The sequence below is a fragment of the Pseudophryne corroboree genome, chromosome 11, assembly GCF_028390025.1.
Source record: "Pseudophryne corroboree isolate aPseCor3 chromosome 11, aPseCor3.hap2, whole genome shotgun sequence".
NCBI lineage: Eukaryota > Metazoa > Chordata > Amphibia > Anura > Myobatrachidae > Pseudophryne > Pseudophryne corroboree.
In genome coordinates, this window is record NC_086454.1 from 29,219,781 (window position 1) to 29,237,933 (window position 18,153).

At 45.7% G+C, this 18,153-nt stretch overlaps 1 protein-coding gene and 1 long non-coding RNA gene across 11 annotated transcripts in view; one reads left to right on the top strand and one right to left on the bottom strand.

Moving 5' to 3' along the window:
• MICAL2 (microtubule associated monooxygenase, calponin and LIM domain containing 2) overlaps positions 1-18,153 on the bottom strand; it is a 278,508-nt gene that overhangs the window by 83,679 nt on the left and 176,676 nt on the right. Inside the window, exons 27-28 of one of the 9 annotated variants that reach the window (XM_063946423.1) lie at positions 17,517-17,574; positions 14,677-14,890 (exon numbers count right to left, since the gene is read on the bottom strand). The exons of the other annotated variants lie outside the window; for them this stretch is intronic. Coding sequence (XP_063802493.1) covers positions 17,534-17,574 — 41 coding nt within the window. The 3' untranslated portion in view covers positions 14,677-14,890; positions 17,517-17,533. Of the gene's footprint in view, positions 1-14,676; positions 14,891-17,516; positions 17,575-18,153 lie in introns of those variants that run through there. 9 annotated transcript variants of the gene reach the window in all.
• Positions 1,537-16,349, top strand: LOC134970381 (uncharacterized). 2 transcript variants are annotated; one of them, XR_010189767.1, is made up of 4 exons: positions 1,537-1,707; positions 10,963-11,321; positions 14,134-14,191; positions 14,710-16,349. It is a non-coding gene; the product is annotated as an uncharacterized LOC134970381 (long non-coding RNA). The 2 variants fall into 2 exon arrangements; XR_010189768.1 differs by lacking the exon at positions 1,537-1,707 and adding an exon at positions 5,748-6,335.

An 18,153-nucleotide genomic window follows, 5' to 3' on the forward strand; every position in this document is an offset into this window, starting at 1 on the left:
AAAGTGGGTGTTTCTGGGCGGAAACTGACCGTTTTCTGGGAGTGTGCGGAAAACGCAGGCGTGCCAGGGAAAAACGCGGGAGTGTCTGGAGAAACGGGGGAGTGGCTGGCCGGAAGCTGGGCGTGTGTGTGACGTCAAACCAGGAACGAAATGGCCTGAGCTGATCGCAGTGTAGGAGTATGTCTGGAGCTACTCAGAAACTGCTAAGAAATTTCTTTTCGCAATTCTGCTAATCTTTCTTTCGCAATTCTGCTAAGCTAAGATACACTCCCAGAGGGCGGCGGCTTAGCGTGTGCAATGCTGCTAAAAGCAGCTAGCGAGCGAACAACTCGGAATGACCCCCATTGCTGGGAACTAACTACACTCCCTCCTACCTAATGTACTAAGGATCCGATTGCATTGGCTGGGCGCACACGTGCAGGATGGGACCCACACGTGCGCATTGGCGCCAGCAAAGTTTAACGCGATTGCGATGCAACCTGAATAACCCCCTAAGTGGTGAACACTGAACTAATACATTTTCCTCAAAATAAAAATGCGCCTGTGCAACTGGGCCGTGGTTCTTGGGGGTAATTTACTAAAGCTTCTAAAACAGAGAATTGGTGAGGTTGCCAATCAAATGCCATCATTTCTCTATTGTCTTTTAGAAAATGATAGACAGAATCCGATTTGTTGCTATGGGCTACATCACTAATTCTCTGTTTTGGAAGCTTTAATAAATGTACCCCTCTGTATCTTGCCTTTGTGTATGTACTGAGATCTGCACCAGACATTGATGAGGGCGGGATGTACTAAAGGAAAAATGTGGTAAAACCCCCAAAAATGGGGTTTTTACAGCATTTTCAAATTAACTAAGACCCTACCGCCGCGTTTTCGCCGTCCAGGGTATCGCCATCTTTGGATGGCGATACCCTATAGAAGCCTATGGGCTTCTTGTCGCCGACCGCTGCAACCCGCCGCCTCTGCCGCCCCCGCCGCAGACGCCGACCCCCCTCCCCCCAGGCATACCTTCCTCCAGGCAGCCATGGACCCGGAAGGTAATCTCCTCCTCCCCCTAGCAACGCAGCCGGAGGTCCTTCGGCTGCAGGGGGAGGAGGAGGCGCCGGGGCAGCCTGAAGATCCCGGGGAGGTGACGGAGACCCCCAGCAGACCACCTCACAGGTATCGCGGGGGGCCTCCGTCACCGCATTGCGATATTGATCGCATATGTTAGTAGATATGCGATCAACATCGCTGTGGTAAGCAGCGAGGGGCGGCGATGTATCTTAATACATCCCGCCCTTAGGGCGTTTAGGGGCGACACTCTGATAAAAGGGGATGTGGTGTAAAACGTTGCAGTCAGGGATTGGGGAGATAATTACACATAGAGATCCCATAGTTACGTCTCCGATGAGGAACCAGGCGAGGGAGTACTACCTTTATGTACTCTGACTGTTTATAGTATGAGGAACAATGGAACAGACACAAACTGGTTGCACTGGTTCCTGTCACATGATGCACCGGCAGTATCCAGGCCTTTGTCTCCATGACGCCACGGTTAATCCTTTGCCAGCGCACCAGAAGAAAGACCTATGGGCTGTACAAGCCGGAAAATGACAGGTGGAAGTAGAACTTTTATTTGGGCCATGGGACAATTATCTTCAGTTTACTGACACTATGCCGCCTCGGGGAGACTTCTGTCTATGGTGTAAGCAGGAATTATATAAGGTGAGATATACATCCCCTAAGCACTGTTATTTGTTGTGAGCTCGAAGCCTCGTAAACTACAGAGGGAAGTATGTCCGTGTAATTTATATACATCCTTCCAGACCACAAGATTCCCAGTGCTACAGTGCTGAGAGCAGGCGGCCATAGGACCAGCATTATATTATGTACTTCACCGTTACTGTACGTTATGTGCACAGCTCTTGATAGACGAACAACAGGGTGGCTGGGGCCATTACCCGGTGGTCCCCCACACATAGGGCATGATGTTCACGCAACTGGGTGATTATCGTCAGACTGTGCATGTGCCGCAATCGCACTGCGCACGCGCCAAGGTACCTCTGCCATGCCGCACGCTGTGAGATTTTTAATGCAGTGTGACTGGAAGGAAGGGACAATTTGTGGGAAGGTAATGGGGAGTGGTAGCAAAAACGCAGGCGCGTCACGGACATTTTTGGGGTGTGTAGATGCCTCCAGCTGTGATCATGTACGCAGAGACATGGTGCCAGCGTCGCCACGGCCAGTCATGCCTGGCCATAGACTCACTTGGGGAGCTGATGTTCCTCGTTTCAGCATTGATGCGTACGCAGTTGCTGGGGCAGCTTCACTTGCGATGATTAGCAGTTCCGTAGCCTGAAAAATCACAGCTGCGTAGGCAGGAATTAAGCCCATAGGTAGATTACCCTATAGGGGAAGGGCAGTCTGCAAGGGGGGCTCTGTGTGGAATAATGTGCAGGGGAACTTTGTGTGGCATAATGTGCACTGGGGGGCTCTGTGTGGCAAAATGTGCACTGGGGGCTCTGTGTGGCATAATGTGCACTGGGGGGCTCTGTGTGGCAAAATGTGCACTGGGGGCTCTGTGTGGCATAATGTGCACTGGGGGCTCTGTGTGGCATAATGTGCACTGGGGGCTCTGTGTGGCATAATGTGCACTGGAGGCACTGTGTGGCATAATGTGCACTGGAGGCACTGTGTGGTTTAATTTGCACTGGGGGCTCTGTGTGACATTATGTGAACTGGCGCTCTGTGTGGTATAATGTGAACTGGAGGATCTGGGTGGTTTCATGTTAACTAGAGGCACTGTGTAACACAATATGCACTGGGGCTATGTTTGGCATAATGTGTACTAGGGACGATTTTGGGGCAGATGTATAAAGCCTGGAGAAGTGATAAAGTGGAAGGTGATAATGCGCCAGCCACTCAGCTCCTAACTGTCAAGTTTCAAACCCAGACTGTAACTTGACAGTTAGGAGATGATTGGCTGGTCTGTTATACATCTGCCCATTGTGGCATAATGAGAACTGGGGGCTCTGTGTGGCAAAATGTGCTCTGGAGGAATTGTGATATAATGTGCACTGGGGCTCTGTGCGGCATAATATGCACTAGGGACAATGTGGCATAATGAACTGGGGTCTCTGTGTGGCATTATGTGAACAAGTGCTCTGCATGGTATAATGTGCACTGGGGGCAATGTGTGGCATACTGTGCACTAGGGACAATGTGGCATAATGAACTGGGGTTTCTGTGTGGCATTATGTGAACTAGTGCTCTGCATGGTATAATGTACAATGGGGGCAATGTGTGGCATAATGTGCACTAGGGACAATGTGGCATAATGAACTGGGGTCTCTGTGTGGCATTATGTGAACTGGGGTCTCTGTGTGGCATTATGTGAACTGAGGCTCTGTGTGGCATAATGTGCACTAGGGACAATGTGGCATAATGAACTGGAGGCTCTGTGTGGCATTATGTGAACTGGGGATCTGCGTGGTATAATGTGACTGGGGGCACTGTGTGGCATAATGTGCACTGGGGACAATGTGGCATAATGAACTGGGGGCTCTGTGTGGTATAATGTGCACTGGGGGCACTGTGGGGCATAATGTGCACTAGGGACAATGTGGCATAATGAGAACTGGGGCACTGTGTGGTATAATGTACACTGGGGGCTCTGTGTGGCATAATGAGAACTGAAGGCACTGTGTGGAATAATGTTAACTGGGGGCACCATGTGCCATTATGTGGACTGGGGCTCTGTGTGGCATTATGTGCACTGGGGACAATGTGGCATAATAAGAACTGGGTGCTCTCTGTGTGGTATAATGTGAACTTGGTTGGGCACTGTGGCACAATGTGTACTGGGTCTGTGTGGTATAATGTGAATTGGAGGCACTGTGTAACATAATATGCACTGGGGCTTCTGTGTGGCATAATGTGTACTAGGGACAATGTGGCATAATGAGAACTGGGGACGCTCTATGTGGGGCTCAAAGTAGCACAAGCTGCACTGTGGCATAATGTGAACTGGGAGCTCCATGTGGCATAATGTGAACTTGGAGCACTACAGAGTGTTCAACACATTTGTGTTGCAGGTAGTATTTTGACAATTTTATGTGAGGCCCCCACAAACCTGACTCCCAGCATACCTTGCAATTTAACCTAGAGCGGGATTCAGCAGGAAACAAATAGGCTACATCTATTCCAAAATATGTTGGCATAGGTGTACCTCTATGTCTGCCTGTTATTACCCAGTTTTGTGTTATCACTGTTGTTCCAATTGTAAAGCACAACAGAATATGCAGTGCTATATACAAATCAATCAATCAATCAATCAATCAATCAATCAATCAATATTAAATGCTTCAGGGCTCTTCAAAATGAAAATTGTAATATATTATTTTAAATGTAAATGGTAATACAAGGTACTTGTAGTGCTGCCAGTGTAATTTTCCTACAGTCCTTATCTTGTCCATCCCAGTGATATGAACAAGATACGGGGGTCTATCTACTAAGCCTTGGATGGATATAAAGTACCAGCCAATCACTGCTGTGCCACTGGCTGTATTTGAAAAATGACAGGAGCCAAATGGCTGGTACTTTACCTCCAGCAACTTTATCTCCATCCAAGGCTTAGTAAATAGACTCAATGGTTATTCCCATGTCTAAGAGATACTTTGTTCAACAGTTACCGCAAACTTGTTCAAGGCATGAGAATACCCTCATTTACATATGCAGCAACTCTTCAATATTGAAAAGTGTCTCTTAGACATGGGAATAACTATGTTTAACTTGGAAATAGTTATAGAACAAAGTTTCTCCTAGACATGGGAGTACCGTTGTTTAACTTTGCAATAATTGTTGAACAATACGCATCTCAGATATTTTGTTCAAAAGTAATTGTAATATGAAACATAGTTACTCCTACATCTGAGACACTTCATTGAAAACTGATTTCTTGGTAAGAATCAAAAATACCGTCAGGTTTTCCGCCATTTTGTCCACAAGGATTACTTCTGTGTGCCTCAAGCCTCATTCTACGGAGTACAGTATTGCCAGTTCCCTCCAATGTCACATTATATAGGTGGCATGCACACTACGGGCCTAGGGCCCTCATTCCGAGTTGATCGCTCGCTAGCTACTTTTAGCAGCCGTGCAAACGCTTAGTCGCCGCCCACGGGGAGTGTATTTTCGCTTTGCAAGAGTGCGAACGCCTGTGCAGCCGAGCGGTACAAAAACATTTTCTGCAAAACAAGACCAGCCCTGTAGTCACTTATTCTGTGCAATGATTGCTGCGACGAAGGTCCCGGAATTGACATCAGATACCCGCCCTGCAAAGGCCTGGACACGCCTGCGTTTTTCCAAACACTCCCAGAAAACGGTCAGTTGACACCCACAAACGCTCCTTGCGATCGGCTGTGCGAATGGAATCGTCGCTAGAAGCAGTGCAAAACAACGATGCTCTTTGTACCCGTACGCCGAGCGTGCACATTGCGGCCCATACGCATGCGTAGTTTTGCCATTTTTTTTAAATGATCGCTACGCAGCGAACAACGGCAGCTAAAGATCAACTGGGAATGAGGGACTTAGCCCAGTACTACAGGGCCAATAACCATTAAACACAAAGGTCTTGTAATATTTACAAGTACTGGTAAAAGTTTCCATACCATGACAGGGATTGTGGTGTTTGACCTTGTATGTAATGTTGTCATCTATCTTGTTGTAAACTATTATTCTCTGTCATCGTCCATTTTAGGTTACATTGTCATACAGTAGGATTACTAACAGGAAGTTTCGTGATCACCATGAAAAGGCTTCCCCCCCTCCAGTGAATATTCTCTCATCTCACACACTGTACAAGCCCCTACAATTACTGTATATTTATTTGTGATCATCTTTTCCTGTTTAGAGATAATTGTTCATTTTTTGTAATGTTCTTGCTGCCTCCATAGAGTTGTGTTGTGGGACAGGGGTCATATATTAAGGGGAGGCATGCGGAGATGACAAGCTGGACCCAGTTTACATATCTGACCCAAAAGTCAGTTCTTAAGGTATTATCTATAATATGATCCTGTGCCTCATATACTGAATTTAGCCCTGTCATTGGCCTCCAGCTAGTGAAATACAGCGCTCTGTCTAATGATGGAGGTGTTTATGAGCATATTGCGGTGTCATTAGGGATTCGTACATCAGATCCGTTTTATAGGGCAGATCTAGTCATCCCATATAAGCAGTACTATAAAACAGAAAGGTCAGAGCCCCTGCAGGAACACAGCAGCCGGAGGGACACGTCAGAGGCTGGAGATTGGGTTTCCCACCTTCTGTTCCCAGTCAGACCCTAAACGTGGCCACAGGTAACAATGTCCCATAAAGATGATGACTGAATGTATTGTATGCGTAGGGTTTATAATAGTTATTTGGAATAGGGAACATACGTGTCCATATGTGCATTCTTAAATACTCGTTGGAGCTTTAAATTATATGTCGGCCATAGACTCCAACAGCATTGCATCCCCTAGTGGCCAAACAATTCATAAACGCTGAAACACAGGTCAAGCTTGATTTTAACATAGAATAAGTTTTGACTAAAACGTCTCTCAAAGAGTCTTTGTTGTATTCTGTATAAAGAGTTTTCTAGGGAATATATTTATTTTGCAATAATAAATATATAATAATATAATGTTCCTTTTAAACGCGTACCTATACGTAAACGTATACCTCAATTACATGGAGCAGACATACACTGTATTAATAATAACCAGATTAGTCATCTCCAGGACCTTTCTGAGATCGCTGGACAGGACCCCTGCAACTAATCTGGTTTGCAGTTAAAACTATTTAAATCTAGACCCATATATTCTCCCAACTGTCCAGTTCTGGCCGCACAGTGCTGATTAATGAGTCACCAGTGTTGGACTGGGGTATGAAGGGCCCATCGGGGAAATGCAGTGATAGGGACCCATATTTAGGGGTGCGACCAGCCTACAAAGGGGATGTGGCCAGCCTCCACAGAGGCTTGAAATGCACAATAGTCGTGTGCAGTGTAATGCAACATATCTACCATGTATAATACAAGTGCACAGTCTGGAACCTGATCCCTAGAGGAAGGAGTGGGCCCTCAGGCAGTGGGGCCTACCGGTGGTTTCCCTGGTACCCCTGTGGGCTAGTCCGATCCTGTGAGTCACCATATGTGCAGAGCAAGCATAGGGTGCAGGTCAGGGACGTGCAGTCAGGGGAGGCAGTGCCTCCCCTGTCATAATGATTAAAATAATATAAAGAAGATGCAAATAACACATTCTACTTTGTATTATTTTAATCTTTTTTACCTGACAATCCAGCTAAATCTGCATGGGAGGCAGCGCTCTCGCTGCCTCCCAGTGACAATGATAAAGTGTCTGAAGAGGGGGGCGGGCAGGGGGCGGAGGCAAGTCACAGGCTGGAAAAGGCCATTGAAAAATGACGGGACAGCGGCACCAGCACAGTTGCCTCATTGGCAGGGGCTGTGCCTTCAGGCCACATGAAGGCACACCCCTGGCAATCATTGGACAGCGCCAGGGGGTGGGCTGGGACGGACGGGCAGGGAGCCAGATGCCTCCATTCCGTTTGGCCGCATGTCCATGTCCCCGCTGCTCACAGCCGCTTCTCGCTTACCAAGATCCGACAAGCGGGAGCTTCTGTGTGCTGCGCTCCCGCGCCGCGGCCCCCCCCTCCCCCCCGCCGCTCCTGTTTTCTCAGCCCCGGCCCTCTGTCTTGGTCCCCCCTGTGCTGGACAGTCTGACTTCTCTCCTGGCTGGCCCCCGTGCTGACTGGTGAGCTGATCTCCAGCAACATCCATCCCCCCCCGCTCCTCTTGGCCTGCAGTCACAGTGTACAGACATGGAGCGCCGGGTCAGGAGCCTGCAGTAGCGGCGGAAGATGGAATCATGTAAGTGGCTGCACTACATTACACTACACTACAGTACACTATACTACACTACATTACAGTACACTATACTACACTACACTACATTACAGTACACTATACTACACTACATTACACTACAGTACACTATACTACACTACAGTACACTATGCTACACTACATTACACTACAGTACACTATGCTACACTACACTACAGTACACTATGCTACACTACATTACACTACAGTACACTATACTACACTACATTACACCCTAAGGGTAGAGGGGGGATGTAAAGTGCTCTACCTGCCGTTATGTGTAAAAAAGGGACACAGGCTGCCGTAATGTGTAAAAAGGGGGAATCTGTCCGCCGTAGTGTGTAAAAAGGGGACGCTGTCCACCGTAATGTGTAAAAAGGGGACGCAGGCTGCCGTAATGTGTAAAAAGGGGGAATCTGTCCGCCGTAGTGTGTAAAAAGGGGACGCTGTCCACCGTAATGTGTAAAAAGGGGACGCTGTCCACCGTAATGTGTAAAAAGGGGACGCTGGCTGCCGTAATGTGTAAAATGGGGGAATCTGTCCGCCGTAATGTGTAAAAAGGGGACGCTGTCCACCGGAATGTGTAGAAAGGGGACGCTGGCTGCCGTAATGTGTAAAATGGGGACGCTGGCTGCCGTAATGTGTAAAAAAGGGGACACTGTGTGCCGTAATGTGCAAAATGGGGACGCTGTCTGCCGTAATGTGTAAAAAGGGGACGCTGTCTGCCGTGGAGTGTAAAAAGGGTACGCTGTCTGCCATTATGTTTAAAAAAGGGGTCGCTGCCTGCCGTAATGTGTAAAAAAGGGGAATCTGTCTGCCGTAATGTGTAATAAGGGGGACGCTGTCTGCCGCAATGTGTAAAAAGGGGGATGCTGTCTGCCGTAATGTTTAAAAAGGGATCTCTACCTGCCGTAATGTGTAATAGGAGGCTGTACCTGCCGTAATGTGTAAAAGGGAGCTCTGCCTGGCGTAATTTGTCTAAGTGGCGCTACTGTGCAGCGTAATTTGACTAATGGAAGCCCTGGACAACAAAATTGCATTCATGTCCTCCTCCCACTCCCAGTCCCAAACAATTATTATAATTTTTTCTATAAAAATGTACAATATATCCCAAGTATGATGAGCAGGCAGGCAGCGGGCACTGGCGGCAGTGGCGGCATCAGACTGAGATGCAAATTAGTGGCGGAGGGCTGGGTCAGTTGATGGTGGGCGAGTTTGTAAGCCATTGGCGGTGGCAGCAGGCATCGGCGCAGGGGCAGTAGCGGGCATTGGCTCTGCGGTGGTAGGGGTCATCGTCAGGATTCGGCGGACATTATGGATGTAGTGCCTCACCAGCCACTGACCCCACCGCACGCCACTGGTGCAGGTATATTGGGAAAGGGGTTTATTTGGTCACAGTGCTGTATGTATAATTTTTGGGAGCTGTGCACATGAAATAGAGTAGCTACAGGGCTGCAAAGGAATTATCCTGGGTACATGTCTACTATTAATAACAGGTGAGACAGATGTGATGCCTGGCAGAGAACCAGCAGGAGGTGCGATGGGGTCTCCTGTATGGCACGGATAGAGATCCGTGATGCCTTACTATTCTATACCCTTCACAAGAAGAGTGGAACAGTAAAATTACTCTATGTCCCATTTCTAGGACAATTTCCTAAAAATAAAAAAGTTTCCACCTACGTGGCGACAGGGCCACTTTAAATAGAATCAGGTGTATTAATTCAAAATAAATAAATTAAAATAGACACACACGGGCCACAATCCTAATCCACAGACATAATCATGGCCAAAAACAACATATGATTTATAGCATACACGAAGCTGGTCCAATATACTCATTTGGAATGGGACGAGATAAAGACCGCAGGGTCTCAGAGCAGCGACTTGTACATTCCCAGTGTAGCCCCCCCCCCCCACCCACCCCCTATGTTTTACTCTTCCCACGGTCTGCAGTTTTGCTGAAGAAATGACAACACTCCGCAGTCACCTGTCTCAGGGAGACCTCCACCCACTTTCTAAACGAATTGCAAATCATATTACTCAACCCAAGTTACAGATATCTGAATTTAAAAAAAGAAAACCATTATACACAGCATATTACCTACCATGGGACGGAGGAAATGGCGCTTCTATAGCTAGGACGCGAACCAGTGCGCGCTTTGCAAATTTCTAGGCAGACAGAAAAGCAGAAAGTACAAACGTTGCAAGCAGAAACAGGCGGAATAAACAGAGCAAAGCATCTCGTCACAACAGTCATAAAGGTATGGAGCAATTTGTGTTGTTCTAGTATGCGCGGTCTACAGACTGCGGCGCACAGTGACACGGTAACATGTACCAATAATGACAGAGAGCCTGGAAATTATAATGCTAGAATGTGTTACCAATCATGCATTGTGATGGGTTGTACTGAACAGCAGATTGTCAATGCAGACCTTCAGGATGGAATTGTCATTAGCTTTCAACTGATATCCAGAAGGGACAGTCTTCCAGGTTATTAGTAGATGTACTCACCATGTTGCCACCTTGTTGCTTTAATAAACATGCTGTAGTGTGTGTTGTTTGAAATAAACATTACGTGTGAGTTTTGTCAAACGGCACTTTGAGTGTTGTGTATCTACAGTACATCCAGAGAGCTCGGAAGATGTTGCACTATAGCTGTGTCAATGTTTCAGATCAGGTGAGGAGAGGATGACAACTAGTACCGACGGCCTAATAAATGGACAGGACAACTACTCCCAGTGTCATTGGCTGGAAAAGTTGTCTGATGCTTCGTGAGTAGTGAAATGAACCACTAGGCAGCCTAGGGAAATGCATGGAACCTTCATACAACCTATAGTGCACAGGCCTGGACCTTCTAGCTTTAGAGCAGCAGCTGGAATACCCTACACGTCATCCTGGATGATAATGCCTGGATTAGACTCTGCAACTCAGGCCCTGCAGGTCTCTAATTGCCCGCTGTGCTCTTTTGATCTATTAATCGCACTATGATGCTGTTATTCTTCAGTGCTCTGATATTTATAAATCTCCTGTTTATCCTGCAGCGCCCGCTTACACCCACAAAGATGACACTTCCCTTCTGAGTCGATGAGGACACAAGATCTGAAGATATGAATGAAAGACCCTTGAGGGAGTGCACAGCGGCTGAATGCAAGATCCCAGCTGTGGGTCAGGGGTGGCTGGATCCTGTGGTGCTGCAGAGGAAACTCAATACATAGTTGAAGAGTTGAAAGATTTTTACAGTGTTATTTCTCCCTCCTGCCTGGGGCGTAGCACGTGGTGTTTGCTGTGCTCATACGTTTAGAGCCCAGAAAGGCCAAAGTACTTGTTGGTTATTGTTTAACTCCTCTGAAGCCGTCTGCGCCAATATCGTGTCTTAAGTATGATTCTCTACAGATAAATGGTAAGAGGTTCTGTTTATCATGCAGAGAGTGCTCCTGCAAGTCACATATTCCCTCGAAGGCCTGCAGGCTGGGACCTGAGGCTTTATGAAAATGTAGTCAACAAAAAGGACACAACCTAATATAGAAATACATATTATTAAAAGGAAAAAAAATACATAAAAAAGAATATCCCAGTCTCTCAAGAAGATTGTCCTTCCAGGTCCTTCTTCTATAATTCTGCATGGACGTTTCAGTAGCGGCCTACAAACCAGCACGAGAGCAGTATTTTGTGGAGTTGGCGATGTCACTGTGGCTCCAACATACAACTGAATAGCTGGGCAGACAGATGGAAGAAAAGCAATAATTGTATGAGGTGATCTGCGTGTGTCCTATTTTTCCAAATGCTGCTACGTGTTCCATCCTGATCATAGTATACTGTCCATATTACGTTCCACCTATATTTGGACTATAGATAGTCAAATGGGCAACGCTTGGCTTAGCTGATCAAATCCATCCTAAAGAAAAGTACAGGGGGCTCCCAGAGATAAAGACACAGGCAAGAAGGCAGAAGTCGTGAGGAACAGGCAGTGACTATGGGAAGGGAGGTAGAGAGTAAGACTAGAGGGTCTACAATGAAACAGAGGAACTGTGAGGAACAGGCAGTGACTATGGGAAGGAGGCAGAGAGTAAGACTAGAGGGGGAGCCATGAGGAACAGGTGGTGACTATGGGAAGGAGGCAGAGAGTAAGACTAGAGGGTCTACAAAGACACAGAGGAGCCGTGAGGAAAAGGCAGTGACCATGGGAAGGGTGGTAGAGAGTATGACTAGAGGGTCTACAATGACACAGAGGAGCCACGAGGAACAGGTGGTGACTATGGGAAGGAGGCAGAGAGTAAGACTAGAGGGTCTACAATGACACAGAGGAACTGTGAGGAACAGGCAGTGACTATGGGAAGGAGGCAGAGAGTAAGACTAGAGGGGGAGCCATGAGGAACAGGTGGTGACTATGGGAAGGAGGCAGAGAGTAAGACTAGAGGGTCTACAAAGACACAGAGGAGCCGTGAGGAAAAGGCAGTGACCATGGGAAGGGTGGTAGAGAGTATGACTAGAGGGTCTACAATGACACAGAGGAGCCACGAGGAACAGGTGGTGACTATGGGAAGGAGGCAGAGAGTAAGACTAGAGGGTCTACAATGACACAGAGGAACTGTGAGGAACAGGCAGTGACTATGGGAAGGAGGCAGAGAGTAAGACTAGAGGGTTTACAATGACACAGAAGAGTCATGAGGAATAGGTGGTGACTATGGGAAGAAGGCAGAGAGTAAGACTAGAGGGTCTACAAAGACACAGAAGAGCCGTGAGGAACAGGCAGTGACTATGGGAAGGGAGGCAGAGAGTAAGACTAGAGGGTCTACAATGACGCAATGCAGCCATGAGCAACAGGCAGTGACTATGGGAAGGAGGCAGAGTGTAAGACTAGAGGGTCTACAATGACATAGAAGAGCCGTGAGGAACAGGTGGTGATTATGGGAAGGAGGTAGAGAGAAAGACGAGAGGGTCTACAATGACACAGAGGAGCCGTGAGGAACAGGCGGTGACTATGGGAAGGGAGGCAGAAGTAAGACGAGAGGGTCTACAAAGACACAGAGGAGCCATGAGGAACAGGCGGTGACTATGGGAAGGGAGGCAGAGGGTAAAACTAGAGGGTCTACAATGACACAGAGGAGCCGTGAGGAACAGGCGGTAACTATGGGAAAGAGATAGAGTCTACAATGATGCAGAGGAGCCATGAGGAATAGGTAATGACTATGGAAAGGAGGCAGTGGGTAAGACTAAAAGGATACAATGACGCAGAGGAGGAGTGAGGAACAGGCGGTGATTATGGGAAGGAGAAAGAGAGTAAGACGAGAGGATCTACAATGACGCAGAGGAGCCGTGAGGAACAGGCAATGACTATGGAACAGGCAATGAATATGGGTAGGAGGCAGAGAGTAAGACTTGAGGATCTACAATGATGCAAAGGAGCCATAAGGAACAGGCAGTGACTATGGGAAGGAGGAAGAGAGTAAAACTAGAAAGTGTACATTGACGCAGAAGAGCCGTGAGGTACAGGTAGTGATTATGTGGTGACTATGGGAAGGAGGCAGAGAGTAAGACTAGAGGGTCTACAGTGATGCAGAGGACAGGACAGCGGTCTAGAGACAAGAGTTACACAAGACTTTTGTTCAACAGAGGTTAGTATGGTCCAGGAAGAGGACTAGAGGTCTAAAACTAAAAGCAATAAAGAGGGTCAAAAAGGAGGAAAATGGCAAGAAAGGTCTGAACAATATACATTATGCAAGTAAAGAAACAAAGACGAATTTGAACATGTCTGGAAAATGAGGACAAAATGAGTATAAGGAGCCGGAACAAATAAGAACAAATAAAAAAGAAAATGGAGTCAGAATAAAAGGTAACTAAAGAAAATGAGACTTAGGGGACTTGATACTAATCAAATGTGATGCTCACAGACTCAATATCAGTGTTTTGTATCTGTTTACATCTTATTATAAAACCAGTTTCCTTACACAATTAGTAATTTAGCTCCCTAGAAATGTTTTCCCTCACAATGACTTCTTTGAATTGAGCTTGGCTCTTTGTTTGACATCGTGTCCACAGCTAAAAATGACCCTTCATTCTCTGACTAAAGTATCTTCACCATGTGCAATATAGTCTTTGCACCAACAACCCATTGTTTTGATGTCAAAGATCAGAAAACCTACTGGTCTTGAAACAAGTCCAACAGTGACAAACTCCATGACCTATAACTTGTTACTCCTTTATTCACATAGGTGTCCTACTCCCAACTTTGCCTAGAAACATCGCACAGACTCAACAGGCCATGACTTTGTAAGTATATATTCTGTCATAAGTGTTTCCTAAGCATTCAGGGTTACATTGTATTCCATATGACATTAGAAGATCACAACACCCTAGCAGATGAACATGAATGGACAGAGAGTGTTGGAGCAGGTTCGAGGGGGAAGCCATTTTGAACTGGTCATCAGAATAAGAAGTTTAGTACATTCTGTATAGTCAACATTTATAAACTCAATATACTCAACAGTGTGAAGGCCCAGTGCAGTGTTTGGGCCCTTTCTGGTAGGAAAAGTTAGCCAGGAAGCTGGAGGTGGTCTGAGCCATGGCTGACGTGATCACTAGGCGGTATCAGAACTTCTGTTAGTCCCCTAATACTCTCACTTTTGAACAGAATAGTATGTGCTCATCAGGAAACAACAAACCATGTATTCTTGTGTTTTGAATGCTAGGAAAATATTACGAGTCCGGGGACTCAAAAATAAAAAAGAGAAAAGAAAGAAATGAAACCAGAAAAGTTAACGAATGACTACATTTATTCTCGTTTACAGATCATATGCCATCAAGTTGAACACATTTTCCCGTATGCGTCAAAACATACATGTCAGAATGAAACACAGGGTAGAAAAATATGCACTTCATTTGGTAAAGTACGTGAATTAAGACCCTAAACAACAGCCTGCCCCAAAAACATGAGGGAGAGGAGCGGAAAAGGATCCGTTTGAGAAGTGTCTGCAACAGAAGAAAGACAGAGACATGGAGCAGGGCTGGTCTGTATGAGCGGAGAGGGACGTGGGTTATTGAACATGCAGATTGAAGAAACAAATCACAGCACAAAATCAGCGTGCCTTCAATGCAGGGCTCGACAAACAACACAACTTTCCCTCTGTACTAATCTCCTGTTGTTCTAGAGTAAGGATTGTAATGCTTTTTATTTCTGAATTCATCAATGTAACCGTTTTGTATACTTTGGGAACATCTCAGACTTGAGAGAAAGCTTTGGAAATCTGACCCTGTACGGACAATGGGTTTTCTGGGCAATATATTCCTGGTCTTGTTGCATAAAGTAAGTGGGGACTAGTCTACAAAAGTGGAGATAAATTGCCCTTAAAATGAAGATGACGTTGTAGTTTGGGCGGAGCTGCCGCATCAGTTGGGGTCCTAGCAAGGGCGGACAGATAAAGAATTTGGGGGAGGGCCCGGCAATGGCGCACCAGCCCTGTGTACAGTAGTCATGTGTAAGAGTAAAGCCCTGGCATGTCAACCTTGTTGTGTGATCCAGTCCTGAGACCTGGGTCACATTGGGAATTACAGCTAAGACCAATTTGTCATGTTTATCTTATTGATTGCGCTCTTAATGAATCCTATTGATTCATCCTCTGGGTCTCTTTCTAGCAGACAGATATATTGCCGTCAGCTGATTAATTGTACTGCTGGAGTCCGTACCAGGGCGTGAGGTGCACGGCCTAATCACAAACTACATCTAACTGGATCAGAATTTGTTTTTTTCTTGAGTTATGGCAAAATGTCCAAGTATTCAAGAACTATGGCCCTCATTCCGAGTTGTTCGCTCGCTAGCTGCTTTCAGCAGCATTGCACACGCTAAGCCGCCGCCCTCTGGGAGTGAATCTTAGCTTAGTAAAATAGCGAAGTATTCGCAATATAGCGAAAATAAATTTCTTAGCAGTTTCTGAGTAGCTCGAGACCTACTCAAAAATAGCGATCAGTTCAGGCCGTTTCGTTCCTGGTTTGACGTCACACACACGCCCAGCGTCCGGCCAACCACTCCCCCGTTTCTCCAGACACTCCCGCGTTTTTGCCTGACACGCCTGCGTTTTTCCGCACACTCCCAGAAAACGGCCAGTTTCCGCCCAGAAACACCCACTTCCTGTCAATCACACTACGATCACTTCAACGATGAAAAAGCTTCGTTCTGCCGTGAGTAAATCTACTAAGTTCTTAGTAAAATTACTACCCGCATGCGCACTGCGAACCATGCGCATGCGCATTTTTGCCTTAATCGCTCCGTTGCGAAAATCGTCAACGAGCGAACAACTCGGAATGAGGGCCAATATACGGGCAATAAAATTTTACAGGTGAAATACTGTTATTTTTCCATTTTGGAAAACAAAATGTTTGTAAAACTTCTCCTATAACGCAAAGAGAAAATAAATAATACCAATATCTATAACCGGATGCCGCAATATGTTTATTGCACCCTCTGAGAAGTTATCTGAGTAAAATTGATCATTTTATTGGCCTTGGATATTATGACAACGTGACTGTGTAGATACAATGAGGTAAATTTACTAAAACAGACAAATGGAGGTGTTGCCGGTAGCAACATTTCTAGAATGTCATAGAGAAATGATAGGCAGAACGCCCACTTGTCTGTTTTAATAAATCTAACCCATTGTATCCCTAGCACAGATCCGAGCTTACCCTTTTTTATGACTTAGGTCCTAAATCCTCCTGAAATGTTTTAGGAACTTGAAAACTATTTAAATGATATAGACCATAGGTGGTGTCCCTGGGACAATATATGAAAGGATACTGAACTTAAGGCACAGTGGGACTGGATCTTAATGCCAGCTTACTGCAGTCCATCCCTGATCTGACATTAATCAGAGTAGGGTTCCCAGGAAAGTCAGGGTGTCTTTTTTCCAACAATCAATATATCTGGGAGAGTCAGACCCTGGTAACTGTGATGTCCATGGTAATAGTGTGGAATACACCACAGTACAATAAAGTAGAATACGGACAAAATACTCGTGTGTTTGGTGATACCCCCATCTCTCCTGAATTACTGAGATAACCAATAACATAATTACAGTTACTACCTGCTGGGTAGAAGCGGGATTCATAGGAATTGTGCCCAATAGTTTTACAATTTGTGTCCAAGACAGAACAATAAAGCTTGGAGAAATACAGCCTGTATGTGGCTAAAGTTGAGTTTATCCAGCCCTGGAGTACGTAAATGCACTTTGTGACAGGTCTCCTCCTCCTCTTCCACAATCACGTTGTTGAAACAAAGTATCACTCAAAGTCTATCTACTGTACAACCCTACGCTACTTCCATAGAGACCTGACGAGCACCCATACATATTGGAGGTTGTTTTACAGATCGTAAGCAACGTTATTAGTAGCAACAAGGCACAGGCACGTGGATTATGGATTACAGAGTTTGTTATTGGTGCGGATTATACCAGACAAACACAAATTGCTCCATAACAACACACAACACAGTTAGGGATGCAAAACGCGTTAGCTGTGAGGGGAAAAAAACAACAAAAAACGGAAAACATACACTGTATATATATGAGTATTAGTTAGACACTTTGGCAAGCAAGAGAATCACCTTACAGTAGCGATACCTCAGCCAACTAGTGGGCGAAGAACTGGAATGTGAGAATGGACTAAAGTAGCAGAGAGAAGACAGTAAAAAGAGAACGAGGAAACTGAGTTTTAGGAAAACAGCTGAAAAGAAGCTTAATTTTTAAAAATGCAAAATTATTCAGTGAACTCAAGTTTAAACACAAACAGATTTTTCAATGCAGATAAAAAAAACATTTCTAAAACTAAATAACATAGGAAACTTATCGCCTTAATTTCCGTGCCTGAAATGACCAAACCTACGAAAAAGTCTGTGCAAAATACAGCATTTGGCACCTTGAATATAGTTAGAAAAAGTGGTTCCGTATTCTGAAATGTTCTGGACGCCAGTCTTTCCAGAAAAACACATGGAACCGAAAACGACTTTAAATTTGGCAGCCGGGTTCGGCTAGGAATAAGGCTTGTTTTTCCCAGATACGTACACTAGTCTTCTGGGATAAACTCACAATCTTAAGCATTAAAAAGTAAACACTATAAAAATGCAGACTCTAGAACAGAACTGGGTAACGTCTAGCTTACAACTGCTTTGGAACTACAAGTCCCAGTATGATAGAAGGCATGTTGGGACTTTTAGTTTCATCTTGCCTAGCTCTGCTCTAAAA